At 42.7% G+C, this 15,099-nt stretch overlaps 1 protein-coding gene across 1 annotated transcript in view; it reads right to left on the reverse strand.

Moving 5' to 3' along the window:
- Positions 1-15,099, reverse strand: part of LOC147747072 (riboflavin-binding protein-like) — a 43,966-nt gene that overhangs the window by 20,211 nt on the left and 8,656 nt on the right. Inside the window, exons 2-4 of the mRNA XM_086952329.1 lie at positions 11,378-11,532; positions 9,808-9,907; positions 4,278-4,406 (exon numbers count right to left, since the gene is read on the reverse strand). Of these exons, the coding sequence (XP_086808455.1) occupies positions 4,278-4,406; positions 9,808-9,907; positions 11,378-11,519 (371 nt within the window). The 5' untranslated portion in view covers positions 11,520-11,532. The remainder of the gene's footprint in view (positions 1-4,277; positions 4,407-9,807; positions 9,908-11,377; positions 11,533-15,099) is intronic.

The raw sequence follows: 15,099 nt of genomic DNA on the forward strand, positions 1-15,099 counted from the left end.
GTGAATACCAAAATGGTAGTAAGTTTAGGATTGAGTCTTAAGTTCATTCTGTGAATCGGGCCCAGGGTCAGGAACCCAACAAGGTAGAATGCAGAACTACCTGGAACAGCAGAATATAGATCTCAGAGAAAAGATGCTTGAGATGGGCAAATAGTGGGTAACTACTAGCTAAGCAACCGAAAATGGGGAACAAAGGTAAAATGCAACAGTCAAAGGGGAGAAGGCGAAACAATCTCCTGCGGTAGAGAGAAGGAGGGAGTGTGTGTAACCCCACTTCCCGAACATATCTGGGTGGAAGAAATTACGATAAGGTGGTCGCTGTCCACGGTGTCATCAAGGCTAAGTCACGTTGACCCATCCCGGGCAGGTGACAGCAGAGGAACCACATTAACAAAGGCAAACAAAAACTGGGACCTAAGTCGGGGGAACATTTGGAAGGAAAGGTCGAGAATGAAACATAGTGGCTGACATAGAACATACATCCTAAGGTATCTTGAAACTGCGCATTGAATTCAATATTTTCAATCCTCATAATTGGTATGTTTTTCCAAATACTTTTCACACAGGAAACTGCAAATTATATGATTAGCTTGTTTCATTTGTTCCAGCTTAATAATAACAAAGGATTAATTGAAGGTACCTAAAAAAACATGACATTTGCCTAAGGTTGTTTATACGGAAGCATCTTAATTTAAAGGAAAATGCTCGCCAAGGTCTAAATCATTTTTGACAAAGCTCGGAACGCAAAAAAATGCTCCAGCCATCTGGTGCGCTGCAGCAGACCAAGGAGCAAACTTATGGGCCTTTTTGAGTAGACTCGAAGTAAGTGGGAGCTCGCACAGCGATCTAATCAGATGTTGAGGGTTGTAAAGGGCTGTGGTGTGCGACTGGAGTATAGAACACTGTCTGGCCAGGCAGTGTAAAGGTCAATGGAGAAATTCGAAGGCTCCCCCGTCTGGGGAGAGAACACCCCTGTGCACAACCAGAAGGACCGTAGTCTTATTCCATATACAAAATTGATCAAAAGTCTAGATTAACCATCTCGAGGTTTTATTCAAAACAATGTGAAATTTTCATGTATTCCAATCCGGGAATAATAAAGAAATCAAAAACGTGTCTCTGCATTAGTCTAATTGCGACATTGTAATCCTCAAACATCCCGATGCATTTCGGGCAGGTGCCCTTTGTCAAGGGATTACTCTACAAAGCAAATGGAAAATAACCAAAATCAGTCTGACATCCTGTGAACATTAGCAAAGATCGATACAAAGTTTAACGTTTAAAAGTAAAGTGCAGTCGAAGCGATGCAAGAAAAAAGAGTGCACTTACCTTGGGAATCCATTCCTTTCATGAGACACACATACTTTTAGGGAACCTGCGGACTTGCACGCACCGCCTTGTCGTTAAACAGTACTACCCTCCTTTGCACTCTTTTTCTTGCATCGCTTCGACTGCACTTTACTTTTAAACGTTAAACTTTGTGGGAAAGACATCTCAGATGGTTTTCCACACCGCAAATCTTTCTTAAGCAAAAGCCGGCTGAGTGAGGCGAAGCATCCTACACCTTACCTAGCACCATGAATGCTGCATTTGTGAGCCAAGGCTTGGACTTTCATGCAACAATTTTGTCGAATCCCAGCAAAAATATACTCGTTGCTGCGAAGGTACCAACAAGGTGGGAGGTGCAACAAACAATACTGAGAGTGTGGGGGAGCCGATGTGAGGGGGAATACGAGACCTAAAACTGCAAAGTGACTTTAGATAAATGAGGGGGAGAAAAAGTACTTCAGCAGTCTATACTCTCTAAACTTGGGTTTATCAAAGACATATTGACTTTGAAGCAAAACAGAATGCAATTATAAAGAAGATTAAATTACAACTTGATCCTGCCTAAAGAGCCTGATATCTCTCCCCAAGCAGTATAAGAAGGTGATACTGAGGGCTACACTGAGGCTTCAACAAATACGCATTGATGACGCCTGTAAGGTCACGCGAGAGCTATTTAAAATATGTTGTGAACTAACTAGTCTGCACTCTAACAAGAGAGCGGAGGACATGCCTTCCCCCAAATGTATTTTTCTGGGATCTTACTTCCATCAGAGAATAGCCGATCTGCCACTGAGACAGACCCCATATTCAGTTCCCTTACTGCTATTTCTATCACCTTATGCCCCACTGTTAATTCTGATTTTGATTGCTTTCATGTCATGTCACGAATTTTGTAAAAAATTAAATAGCAAATGTGCAACCTTACAGAGGCAGTGATAAAAAAAAACGATGGGGCATATTACCAAGCAATAGCGATAATTATCGCTATTGCTTGGTTAGAGACAAAAATGTACCGCTGAGCTGCGGCGATTTGTATCGCAGATAAACCTTGGTATTACCAAGGTTTATCGCAAATGCGAAAAAATCGGCAATAATGCATGAATATCGCTGAAAAATCAGCGATATTCAGGCATTACCGAACTGCTCCTTGGCAGGTGTTAGCTTTTGGAGATATTCACGCTTAGCGCGAATATCTCCAAAAGTTGGTAATAGGAGATAGCGATGTTAGCGACTGTTTCCAGTCGCTGACATCTTGGCACGCCCACTTTGCATGTCATTAGTGATACATTTTTCTGACATGCAAAGCGGGGCCCAAGATGGTCGCTATCTCCTGCTAGATGTCGCTAACTGGTGTTAGCGACAGCTAGGTAATAGGGAGATCATTTTATCTCCGCTTTCTTGGCTTTTTAAGCCAAAAAAGCGGAGATAAATCCCTTGATAATATGCCCCTATAGTGCATTATTGTTGTCGTACAACATTTCGTCTTTAGTAAACACTTTTTGCAACATGGGGTCCATCCCTCAGCAGTGAAAAAGGCTATTGTATTGTCTCTTTTGACAAACTGTGTATTAGGTCCTTGGCAAAATCCTTTGAACCCATAGCTAAGACCCAAGTGCAGGAATATAGTTTAAGGCTAACTGCATATTTTCAGATGTTCAACAGAATTTCGACCTTGCCGGGGATCCGGTGCAGTACTGTTGGACATGAGGGTGTATCTTCTTTGACATTGGTGATATGGTCGCCCTTGCACTTCTAATATCAGCCTATGGTGTGCGGTATCTAACGCTGCTGCACATGTCACTCAGATCCTGGTGCTCCGGATAGACATCGTGTCACCGTTTGCCTAACAAACCATGGGTGACTTCCAACTATTTATCCTTATGTCCTGGACAAGAATGAAAAGCATCACTTTGAATTCAGAGTCTATTGTGTCTATTGTGAGGTGTAGAAACCCACCTGGGGTGTCTCTCCTACTTACCTGTCCAGTCAGGTAACAACCCCAGGGTCTTATGTTTCTCACTTAACCTCAAGCACTGCCTCCAAGGCGGCATGATAAATGTGGAGGTAATCCTCCAACTGTAGCCAAGCTGGTGTAAATCACTACTTTTATCTTACCTAACTGGGTTCCAAAGTTTTACATTGAATCTGAAAACCATCTGCTGGATGTATCCCCCAGTCAACATCGATGTACCATTGTCGACTGTGTCCAAGGGTTGGGTCTTATTATTTTGTACCATTTTAAGAAGGTAATGAGGTACTGGAATCTTTTATTATTTTGGTAATTTTTGCCTTTGGCTTTTATTGTGATGCGTTTGCTTACACTGATTTGTATTATTCGCTTGCCCTGTTGGTGCCTTAAAACTTTATTGTACTGGGTAAGGTTGAGCAATAATAAATTTAATAACTACATCTACAAAATACAAATATTTAGGTATAATACATTTTTAAGTCTATATTTTCACAGAGAGGCCCCATTTGGCATATTTCTAATTGTTAGACAGACAATCATTGTAGAGATCTTTAACACGTCAACTCAGCACTAACATATGAACACCGAACCTTTGATATTTAACAGATTTTGCTTGTAACGGAATAGTCCTAAAATGAGAATAGAGGGTGAAATGAGGAAGCCGGGATCTGCCTTCAGGTCCCTTGAATTCAAATTGGTTGTGGTTGCAACCCTAGGTCACTCAAAAGGGATGTAAAGGAAAAAACAGAACCTTCAACCAGGAATATGGTAAGATGGACCTGGTATTCACAGGGACATGGGCAAGACGTCACACAGGAGTCGTTTTACTTCCCCACTCCCTCAGCTCTTTGGTCAATGATACTGTTGTCAAATAAATTGAAGAGTAGGGCAAATCTGGGGTTATCTTGCAGAGTGTACGTCACACGTCTGACTCTGACCCATAAAAAACAACTTAATCCGAAATTACGCCTGGACTTACCACCCATCGCAGAAGCTTTGGCAGAGAGGAACATGGACCATGCCTGCTGTGTAGTTGGCGTTCATCCAGTGAGCCGCATGTGGAGAACACTGGTAGAAACAGTGGATTTTCCTCAGGTAATCTTCACACCTGTGACATGAAAGGTCATTGTTTACAAGATACAGTGTATTTTGCTGATACAGAGAGCCCATGTTTGCCGAAATCATTACATAGCATAAAAAGTAGGCAGTAAATCCGCATGCAATTCAGATACGGCCTTGAGAAGGTGGTCTGATATCTAATACGGAAAACAGCGTTTATAAAGCTGTCAATACCACGCGGGTAGGTTACAAGTACAACGCAGACATTACAATGTTCGCATTGTTACCACGTGGACGTTACATCGTCCGCGTTGTTACTACGCATGGCATTACATCACAAGTCGTTTCTATGACTTGAGTTAGATGGTGCGCAAAACCAAGGAATGTGTTGGATTTTAAATCCAACACATTCCCTACTGTTGCGCTAACTGGAGTAGGAATAGTAATTTATACTATTCCTAAATCCAGCCCGCCATCTAGTGCAAGTCGTAGAAACGACTTGCGAAGTAAAGCCATGCGTGGTAACAACGTGGACGATGTAACATCCGCGTTGTAACCTACTGCATGGTAATGTACGTCGTAGTAACGTCACACATTCATCTAATGCACATATTCAAGCGAGTCTTGTTGCATTCTCTTGAAATTGGTGACTTCACGCGTTAGCCCTGCACTTGCCACAGTCTTGAACAGAATTACTAAACTTTCATGTCTGTGCATAGCATCGAAAAGGTCCCTGGCCTGTAGTAGGAAAAAAGTAGAGGCTAAAACCCCTAAAAAAGGGAATACGATAGTGAATGTATAAAGAAGGAATCACTAGATACTAGGTACCAGGGCAGGAAATCAATAATGAAAATGTGTGTGTTGCTAATGTATTTAGTAACACAAAGTCAAACCGAGGTCAACATGCCTCTCACGTGGCTTGGTGATCACTGGGAATCTCAGAGCCAGGCGGGCTCACAGTTCTAGAGGCCTACAATTTGCTTATATGACCCAAACATCACATGGTGGCTACTTAGAAAGTGTGTCATTCTTGACCCAGATAGTGCAACAGGGTCTTCTGTTGGACACTGGCAAGTTATCTGAAGTCTTTTCTGCCATCATGTCCTTTTCGGCCCGCCTTCCTCTGCGACTGCCAGGGCGCAACTCTTGTTTCATCCCTCGGGACTTCCTGCCAACTCTCCATTGGTTAAGCTATTCTCCACTCTTTACGTATCCTTTCTGATTGGTCGGACACCTTGATGAATCTCCCACTACGTATAATGCTGAAACTCTGCTGTGTTCACATCTACGTGCACTTGTCTGGGCCTTAGTCAGACAGCTCACACCTGCCCTTTTCCTGACTATGCTCCTGCTGGCGAGTAACCACCAGCTGTTATTAGCCACCATATATAGACACCACTCACTTCCTGATAGATATTTCACCCTAACTTGTCATTATGTGACTAGTTATGTTATTTTTTTTCTCATAAACGCTTGTTATTAATGTTTAACAAGAGGCAGAGCATACATGAATTGTGCTTCAACATTGTAATACAGTAGGACAAACACAAAATATTACTTAGAGCTACAACACATGAATCAACCGACAAGTTGTGCATGGTGGCATAGAGAGTAACTGTCCTACCACAGACCCTTCTTATGTTAATATTCACCAAGCCCACTTGCGAGGGCTATAACAGTTGCTAAAGGCCCTGAACCCGGGTTATAAACCAGAGCCACACGCGAGGGTCTATAACGAAGGTGGGGGCCCTTTAAATAACGGTACAGCCTGAGTCAGAATGGCTATAATGCTATTAGATCTTTCCACTTACTGGGGGCACTTATTCATTTAGATCTTTTTTGTTTATTTATTACATGCCTTAGTTAATTAAAACCATACTTAAGAATAAGAGCACTAAAAAGACAGCAATGAAAGTTCTGGTCAATGCAGCTAATACATTGGTCAAGATATTTATAGCAGAGCTCGATAAAATGCTATTTGTTGCCAGAAGATCCATCCTGAAGCTGATTTGTATCACTCACAAAGGACTGCTCTTCATCAGGAATAAAATCACCAAATACATTCAACGAAGGAACCTCGCTCAAGATTGGCACCTTGCCTCGAAACCCCACCATACAAGAAAGAAAACCATCGGTGTCACATCTTTCTCTGTTCAAGCAGCCAAACTATGGAATTCATTACCCCCAAATATAAGATCCATGGACAACTATCTGACCTTCAGAAGACTACTCAAGAGTTGGCTCTTTTCCATATAACCACCATACTCAAACTTAATGTACAGCATAGCCCTGTGTTTGTGTGCATCTAGAATTTGATTATATGTATCTATCTAGATGTGTGTATTTCTTTCTGCAAGTTTGTGTAATAACTATAGTTTAAAAAAAACTAGATATTCGTTGGGTCTGCTTAAGCAATGTAGATATTACTTATATATATATATATATATATATATATATATATATATATATATATATATATATATATATATATATATATATATATATATATATTCAATGCATAATATGTTTACAAGCCAGTGGCAGCATTGTTTCCATGTAAGTTATTTGATTAGATGCTTATGGGTCCCTGTTTTATTCATCTATCACAATAAGTAAATATTATCACAACTATTTATCTACAAGTCCTTCACTATTTAAATATTGGGGTAAAGGGATAGAATAAAAATAAATATTTATATATCACTTGAAAGTTCGAGTTTGTACAATACTTATAGTACATTTATATATATTATTCTAAGATTAGCATGTGCATCAGCCATGAGTTCCTGTTTTATTCAACTATCACAATATGTAAATATTATCACAATTATTTTATCAAGAAGTGCTTCTGTACTGAAATATTAAGGAAAAAATAATAACAAAAAAATTAATTAACAAACAGCACTTCGATACCTCATCAGAGGTAGAAAGCGCTTTATAAATAGAATTACAATTAGTGAGTTTCATCACGTAACATATTAATAATGCTGCTACATCTGGAATGAACATGCCCAGATTTTGTGTCTCAGCGTCCATCGTCCTCCAAGAGCTCTGCTTGGCTTTTAATTAAACTTCATCAAATGGCTAGCCCTCTCACACTCCTGTCTATATCTGTGTCTGGTCTTTGCACCCTTCAACACAACTCATCTCTCCTCCAAATTACAACTACACAAACACTCCTGCCAAAGGTCCACAGGAGTTGTTAATAATTACATTCAATGGGGAACAAGCATGATCAATGGATTTTTATTCTTCGAAACAAGTTACTCCAAAGACCGGAGAGGCTGCGGGGTCAATATTATCTGCCAACTTGTATCCGTCTCCCTTGTCCAAAGGGTACTGGGCCAAACTGTAAAGGTTCTCGTTGTGGACATTGTTGTTTTTCAGTAAAACCACATTCATGTAATCATATCATAGCACGGTAAGCCATGCTGTTACCACCAGCAAAAGGCTGGCAGTCCCTGCATTGCACACCATTAGGATCATTTTGTGATAACATTATTACTGTACATTTATCCACGCATTCCTCATTTTTCGACTGGAGCCTTACATGCAGGGGCGGACACACAGAACGTTAGTACCACAGATGTTTGATGTTTGGAGGGAACTGAAATGCCTCCAATATTTGGAGGAAAGTCTAAATACAGACTATAATTCACCAACTGAAGTTCTTCTAGAAGTTGGATTATTTTTTAGTTCCCTCCAAACTCTAAATGAAACCTTAAGGATGGACATTGAAATGAGCACCTTGAGTGCAAAAATATTCAGTAACCTAAAAAGAGTCCAAAACAAGAACCTTTACACTCAATTTTATGTGGTCTTCTCCAAATACCAAACAGCCAGATCATGAAGTCCATAAAACCTCTGTGGATGTTGTCACTGGCTTCAGAGATGGTCCGTACCAATGGCACCTACTTCCAAACCCTCTGCCTCTCCTCCAGTTCCGGGCTACTTGTTTTGAAACTAGACTCACCACTAACACTTCCCACTAGATCACTATGGTCACCCAGCCACCTCCACTTTATCGTACTTGCTACAACATACGTATGCATGGCATGCAAACGTTTTCTCACCCAGAAGCCCTGAAATCTGTAAGACCTTTCTTCACAATCAAAAGACTGCAGGGTTTGCTCTTCACCAACTTAGAAGTGAGCCAGATAGCCCTCCTGGTTGGCCATGCAGACAAAATTGTTTAGAGAGGGCCCCATTCCTTCACTTGGCCAAAATCATGCCTACGCCTCTGAATCCACAGTATCCCTTCGTTTGATATCTCCCACCCTATCCGTGTCCTCCTCCTTCCATTCCATTTCCCCTTGTAACTACCACCTCCTAGTAACTCTGTAATGTGTGGTCTGTCGTCCGCTGCCACAAAACATCATCACACACACCTCAGCCTGAACCCTGATGCGCCCACCACCTAGACGCCATAGCTAGCCAGTTTGCCGTGTCCTTGCAGCTGACCCCGCTGCAGCATGTTCCGAAGGAACCCACAAGCTCTGTACAAGTTGAAACATGTTGATTGCACCTATAAGATGTTGGCTCTGTATCCTACATGTAAAAAGCTTAATAAGGAGCAATTAAGAACACTCTGTAATGTGCATATTTGTAACTGGCCACTGCACATACATTCCCAGCAGGCAGAACTTTATATTTAAAATAGAGAGTATTTTGTACTTCTAGGACTTTTAACCTTGGTACCTTCATGACAATAGAGGTAGATGTCAGTAGCACACCGGGCTTTATGTATGGAGAAAGGAAGAGTTGTAGAAGAAGAACAATAACCAGAAAAGTAGAAGTATCCTGGTAAGATGCCTCTTGTCAACAAATATGAATATGGTCAAGATGATTGCAGTTTGTTTATAGATGCTCATGCCTAACTTTATTCTGTTGTACAAAGGTTACAAACTAAAAAACACTGGAATTTAGGGTCTATTGTGCACAGTTCTTAGCACTAAACCACAAATCTGTGCAGTTCATTTCTACTCTCCACAGGCATCTGTGAAAGTGTGGGGAGTAGATCAGATTTTAAATCGATGGATTCTAAGACCCTACTAGCACTACCAGCACTACCAGCACTAGCACTACCAACTGAGCTGCCAGCTGAGGCTGGTGTTGATGTCCTTTAATGAAAGGAACAGACGCCAACAGAGAAGTAGACGCGACTCATCATTTAACATCTGGTCACAGGGTCAAATTCACCTATTATAGTAGAGATAAAGGCACTTAATCCAGGTGTCCACCAGTTGTTCAAAGGAAATCAAAAATATTCATCCACCAGTTTGAATCCCACTGAAACCTCAGATCAGTCCTAACTAGAGAGGATAGTCCATCTAAATCCCCCCACCAGGCCCCACCACTCTTACCTGCACGGGCGGCGGCTGTAATTGAGATTATAAATGCACACATCAATCTGACATATTTTTAACACAGGTGATCAGAGCATCCCTTACGTTGCGCTGAGATTCCCGCATCTGTTCCAGTAGTAGTTGTCCACAGCAATGACGGGGGATCCGGCCAGCTGGTCGGTGTAGTTTGCATGGCAGCAGGAAGCTGTTGTGGATAAAACACAAGACTTCACATGACAGCTTTAGAGTGAGAGAATTGTACAGGAGAAATGCATTACTGACTGTCTCGTCTGTTGTGTCCAAGTCTAGTGTCTCAGGATGGTTGTACGGCATTAGAACGCGGGCTTTTACCCCGCATGCCATAACAACGCAGTTTTTACAACGCAAGACGTTACAACGACTTGCGTTGGGGGGCGCTGGATAGTGGAATAGTTTAATTTTCTATTCCAACTCCAGCCCACGTTGATAGTAGGGAACGGGTTGGATAGAAAATTAAACTATTCCCTATCCTACAGCGCCCTCCAGCGCAAGTCGTTGTAACGACTTGCGTTGTAATAGCAGCGTTGTAATAGCAGTGCGGGGTAATGCCCGCGTTGTTATGGATGCTTCCACTCGGGATCTATACATGGAGAGCTCGAGCAGCCAGGAATCAAATCCTTACACGGAGAACTGGAGCAGGAGGGCTCAGGATCAGCAGATGGAGAACTGGAGCAGCAAGGGACGAGGATCTGTTCATAGAGAGATCAAGCACTGAGGGATCAGGATCATCTATTTATAGAGAGCCAGAGCACCAAGGGCTCAGGATCTGTTTATAGACAGCACGAGCAGTGAGGGATCAGGATCTGTTTGTAAAAAGCTCGAGCACTAAGGGATCAGGATTTGTGCACAGAGAACTAGAGCAGGAGGGCTCATGATCAGCACATGCAGAACTCTAACAGCAAGAGATCAGGATCTGATCATACAGAGCTCAGGCAGAGATGGATCTGGTCATAGAGAGCTCAAGCAGTGTGGAATCTGGATCTCGATATCTATAGCCCTTGCAGCAAGAGTTCAGGATCTGTACATGGAGAACTTGAGCAGGAGGAATCAAGATCCGCGCAGGATGAGCTCAAGCAGCGAGGGGTCAGGATCTGTTCTCAGAGAGATCAAGCAGCGGAGGATCGGGATCTGTTTATAGAGAGCTCAAGCAGCGACACATGGATAACTCTAGCTGCAAGACTTTCATGAGTATTCAACGCAATGGCACCCACTGAGTTCAAACAACCACAAGCAGTTCTATCAACCTTGCAAAGAAGGCCTGAGAATAGAAAAGCAAAAACTCTCTGGTCACCTGGGTGGATACCAGTCTATCCAGAAGACCCTCTCTTCTCTGACAGACCTCTCCCAGGAACCCAGGGCCCCTTATGTTCTAATATTTAGTCTCCCATCCAGAGGCTCCCAGATCCTGACTTCTTTTTCTAGAGTTCTTTATCCAGGGGTATAGGCTTGTCTTCTTTACATTAGACATACAATTGCGACATATAGCAATAAACTTGGCAAAGGATCGTAGAGTAGGAGACTTGCAGCATTAACAGTAGAATCAAGATAAAAGGTTATCAGTATTTATTTCAATGCAATTGAGGCGTATGTTTGTTTTATAGATTTGTGCTACAATAATAGTTTTAAATGCTCTTACCGTTAGCGTAGAGGGTACACGCAGTCATGCTCTCCTCCGGACTGGGCACAGACTTGTGATCCGGTCCTTTGAGGCAGCTATGATGCCCACATGCGCCCAACGTCAGAATGGCCAAAATACCCAAGGTCACTAGTGCCCGCATCTTCCAACAGTATCTGTGGAGGAAAAAAATATGGTGATCTTTCTTCAAATTACATCCAGGGGGGAGCTCCTTTCTGCAGCTTTCTTTTCTGGGAAAGTCTTACGCAGCAAAAGAGCACCTCATGTTCAAAAATATGCATCAAAGCCACCATCTTCCGGGAAGGACCACCAGGACCACTTTGTCGTACCGCTCATTACCAACTCCAGCACCTTCATCCTCCTCAGAGACCTTAAATTTCACCTAGAAGACCACGCCAACGTAATCTCAACATCCCTTCTAGAAAACCTAGGAAACCTTGGCCTCACCCAGCACGTTACTGAACCCCACCCACACTGCCGGACACCTATTGGACCCAATTTTCTCCTTAATCAGTAACATCACATTTGACAAACCTACCAACTTATCTTCGGAGTGCCTCAAGGTTCATCGCTCATCCTCATCCTCTGCAATGCATACATGATACATCTGTCCAGCATCGTCTACGCACACAACAACAACATTCTCTCCTTGGTAAACGACAATCAATTCACACGCTGTCTCTTGGAAAAGACCGCCAACACAAGAAACAAGTTAACTACCTGCATGACTAAAGTCGCTAACTGGATGAAAGCCAACTGTCTCACGCTCAACACCAACAAGAGAGAAATAGTGATCTTCGGCGAGGATACCTCACCATGAGAGGCCAACTGGTGGCCGGCCTGACTTTGACCGATAACCTAGAACCTAAACCAGGAACCCCAGAACAATCATCATCAGTAAACTGGACATGACTGCACAAGTCAACGCCGTCACTGTATCCTGCTTCCACACAATGAAGATGCTAAGGAAGCTCTTTAAATAGTTCACAAGCAACACAAGAAAAACAGTCCTCACGCCACAGTCACCAGCAAGTTGGACTATGGGAACACCCTCTACACCCAGAATACCAAGCAACGCATTAGAAGGCTACAAACCATCCAGAATTCGGGAGTCAGACTCATCTTCAACTTCCCACACAGAACTCACACCACACTCCAGGGACCTACAATGACTCCCAATACACAAATGCACTCAATTCACACTCCTCACACCCTGTTTCAAGGCCCTACACAATTCAGGTCCAACCTACGGGAACAGTTGCATTTTCTTCCACCAACCACCCAGATACATCTACTCCGCAGGACTCCTACTCGCACGCATCCTACACATACACAGAACCAGATCAGGAGGGCAGGCGTTCTCTTACATCACTCCTAAAACAAGGCACGGCCTCCAACTCCACATAAGAGCCTCTTCATATTTTCTTGAATTCCACAAGAATCTGAAGAGCTGACTTTTCAATTAACCAACCTACCATTGGTGGGGCTAGGCACACACACCAGCTTAGGGCCAGGATACCCATGCAGGTGACAGTGGGTTTTACAAATACATATAACATAACAATCTTTGCCATGGAGAGCTTGAATTCAGGTGATAATTTGTAAGAAACCACTGCCTCAATTACTGGCAAAGCATCCTGCAAATTTATCATTGTTTGTTTTCCAAATATCAAGGCTCTTCCTGCACTGATGAAGATACATTGGGCCCGATTCACAGAATGAACTCAAGACTCAATCCTAAACTCACTACTATTTTGTTTTCACAGAATGAACTTACTACTTTTGGCATTCAAAGAATTAACTTACTACTTTTGGAATTCACAGAAGTTAGGATTTTGTCTTAAGTTTGTCTTAAGACAGATTTAAGACAGATATCCCTTTTGCACGATTGACCATTGTAATTCACTTTTAGTTTCTAACCAGTGAAAACCGGAATAACACTGTTTTAACTTTTTAATTTGTTTCGTGCAGTCATGCTGATCTAGGAAAGAGCTGTACGTGCTGAAAACCAGAGTAGTCTAACCTGTGTCTGGAAGGGCAGAATCCATGCCACGTTTTTAGGATAACCTCTAAGCAAGTGATTACCTTTTAAATTAATTCTCTGTACTCTTATTCTCTCTTGTTTACTGAAAATTAGCCACAAATCTGTCTCAAGGGACGTTAGACACCCGTCTCAAGCTGTGACGTATATTATTGAGTTCAGAAAATAAATCCATGGATACCATCTAAGTTGCACAACTTGCATTAACCTTTAACGACAATTAAAGAACAAGATGTATGTAGATCTCGGCCTACGGTAGTTATCCTTGTAACAAATCATGTCCCCGTGTGACACACAATATCAACTCCCTTCACACGGTCACTGGGTGAGGAGCCAATATCACACGGTGGCAGGGAAAACAAGCTGAAAACCACAGGTAATAGTAGTTTTCACCACATTTTTGGAGGCTTTGAACTGCCGACGTCCATTAATGGATGTGAAAACACTCCAGGACATTGGCAACAGCGCCAGCAAGCTTATGCTTTTTTTTGGGGGGGGGGGGGGGGGGGGGGTTCGGGTGGGGTTGAGGCACAAGTGCCCTTAGGTGCTTCTCAGAATGAGGCCCCGCTCCCTTCCCCCTTTCTCACACTGTGATTTTTGATTTAGTTGGCAGGTCTGCAACAAAGTCTAACCATTAGAATAGAAGAGTCCCTCTTTCATTAAAAAAATCCCCCTTCTCTTATAAAAGGTCTATGAGGCCTTCATGTAAGGGAATAGAAGATAATCAGATGTCCTACTTTTTGCCCACTCTATAGTGCTCAAATGTTGAAAGGGGCAAAATATGGCTGGTCTCAGCAGCTTGAATAACTTAATCTAAATTCCAATAAAACACATCATTTCCTGTCTAACCAGCTATGTATTGTGATAAATTGTAGGTGCATTTATATATCACTTCATAGCCAGGGGCTTGTCTTTGTCAATGAAATTGGGGGTAGTGTGGGGGGGACGCCTGAGATTTCCCAATAGTCACCATGTTGCAGGTAACCTAAAACAAGGTAAAGCAAGCAGAAGGAGATTGTGTTTAAGGGCAGGTCGGATGGTAGAGGTGTCAGGGATTATTGGGAGTATCAGTGGCAGGAAAAATTATATACCAAAAAATTATTGAGGACATTCAATATTTCCAAGCTTTGAGGTAACTGTGTTCTGTACTCAAAAAACTTGAGGTATAAGAAAAACAGCCAGTGGAAATTTCCAATTTTCAATGTTTGCATAGAGTGGCTGTAACCTACCTCAACAAAGCACCACTAACCAGATACCATTTACAAGGCGGAGGAAGGTGTAGCATCAGTCAGATGGCACAACCCATGCCTTAGCGGCTGCCCACTCCCTGTGATGTAAGAACTGGGTGGCGGTAATAGCTACCTTATTTTTACTTCAGCTGATAACGTGGAAGGGTGAAGGAAAGCCTCCCCAGGTCACAGTGTGGGTTCAGGGGTCTCCACTGGTCCTCCAAGCATGCACAGCATGGTGGCTAAATCACCCAAGGAGCCCTGAGTCCATGATAGGGAGAGGTGGCTCTTGTCCACCGTGGGCACCGTAGTATTTCCTTCACTGTGATGTGCAAACACCCCAAATAAGAAGGGGGAGCTGGCGTCTCTGTTGTGGATACCCGAGTATGGGCTGTACTAGTGAGAGGGGACTCCTCTTGAGGGGCTGGGATCCTTGTTCACCCGAGGTAAGG

This window comes from Lissotriton vulgaris, chromosome 1_1 (genome assembly GCF_964263255.1).
Source record: "Lissotriton vulgaris chromosome 1_1, aLisVul1.2, whole genome shotgun sequence".
Classification (NCBI taxonomy): domain Eukaryota; kingdom Metazoa; phylum Chordata; class Amphibia; order Caudata; family Salamandridae; genus Lissotriton; species Lissotriton vulgaris.